The following is a 1126-nucleotide window of genomic DNA, read 5'->3' as shown; positions in this document are numbered from 1 at the left end:
GATGTTCTGATCTGGTGTTTCTCCTCAGCGTCACCATGGGTCTGCCCCTCAACCCGCCCGCTGACTCAGCGCGCTCCGCCCGCCACGCCCTGTCCCTCATCGCCACCGCCCGCCCGCCGGCCTTCATCACCACCATCGCCCGCGAGGTGAGGCCAGAACCTCCAGGAGCAGCAGGTCCGTTTCGTTGCTGACGTTCTGACTGAGTCTGGTCGGTTTCCTCCAGGTTCACCGGCACAACGCGGCCCAGGCCAACTCCCAGTCCCAGCAGAACGTCCACACCACCACGCTGGCCCGGGCCAAGACCGAGATCCTTCGGGTCATCGACATCCTGATCGAGAAGATGCCCGGAGACGTGGTGGACCTGCTGGTCGAGGTGAGCAGAACCAGAGCTCTGGACGCTCTGGGTCCGCTGGTTCTCATGGTTCTGATGATGTTCCTCTGGTTCTGCTGGTTCCAGGTGATGGACATCATCATGTACTGCATCGAAGGCTCTCTGGTGAAGAAAAAGGGGCTGCAGGAGTGTTTCCCCGCCATCTGCAAGTGAGTGTATTGATGTGATCAGTCGCCGTGAACTGATGGAGTGTCTGACTGCTGGCAGAGGTCAGAGGTCACTTCATACTTGGGTTTGTTGCAGGAAGCAGGTCAATATGTTTGATTGTGAGCGTGTTGGTTCTGATCTGTGGTGTACTGGGCTCAGAGGTCGTCTGTTGGCTTTCACAAATCACTGCATCAGGCTGTGCTCACCTTCAAAATGTCTTAAATTTATAATCTAAAGTTATTGCCTTATTGTCTTAAATTAAGGCCTTAAAAAATCATTTTTAAAAATTTAAGTTGGCCTTAAATACATCTTGAATTTTGTTGTTGAAAATTTAATCTATTTAATCTCCTGTAGTTTTTTTTACTTGTCTGTCAGGCAAACTTTTGAGACCCATGCGAACCTAATCACTGTACTCTGTGACCTGAGGCGGTTGCAGCTACTGCTAACTAGCTGCTAATTTACCCTCTCTAGCTAGCTGACTAGCATTTGATGGTTATGATCGGAAAAGTGTAATTTTATCGCATTTCATCTTCGCGATTGGGTCACTTCTGTTGACATGACTACATAAAATATGCACATTTTTTTGCA

General features: G+C 49.8%; 1 protein-coding gene across 1 annotated transcript; it reads left to right on the top strand.

The window, feature by feature from the left end:
* Window positions 1-6: 6 nt before the first annotated feature.
* LOC103133020 (WD repeat-containing protein 7-like) lies at window positions 7-573 on the top strand. The gene is made up of 3 exons (XM_007544764.2): window positions 7-146; window positions 224-373; window positions 458-573. The coding sequence occupies exons 1-3, from the start codon at window positions 36-38 to the stop codon at window positions 542-544; spliced, it is 348 nt and encodes a 115-aa protein (XP_007544826.2). The 5' UTR covers window positions 7-35; the 3' UTR covers window positions 545-573.
* Window positions 574-1126: the final 553 nt, after the last annotated feature.

The sequence above is a fragment of the Poecilia formosa genome, unplaced genomic scaffold (assembly GCF_000485575.1).
Source record: "Poecilia formosa unplaced genomic scaffold, Poecilia_formosa-5.1.2 Scaffold2104, whole genome shotgun sequence".
Taxonomy (NCBI): Eukaryota; Metazoa; Chordata; class Actinopteri; order Cyprinodontiformes; family Poeciliidae; genus Poecilia; species Poecilia formosa.
Note: the sequence above shows the minus strand (reverse complement) of the source record. Positions and strands in the feature narration are given on the sequence as shown.

Bases quoted from the DNA above. Each gene is read 5' to 3' on its own strand.
- LOC103133020 (XM_007544764.2), top strand. From the start codon at position 36: ATGGGTCTGCCCCTCAACCCGCCCGCTGACTCAGCGCGCTCCGCCCGC. The intron at 147-223 runs GTGAGGCCAGAA...GGTTTCCTCCAG, and splicing joins TCACCACCATCGCCCGCGAG to GTTCACCGGCACAACGCGGC. The intron at 374-457 runs GTGAGCAGAACC...TGCTGGTTCCAG, and splicing joins TGGTGGACCTGCTGGTCGAG to GTGATGGACATCATCATGTA.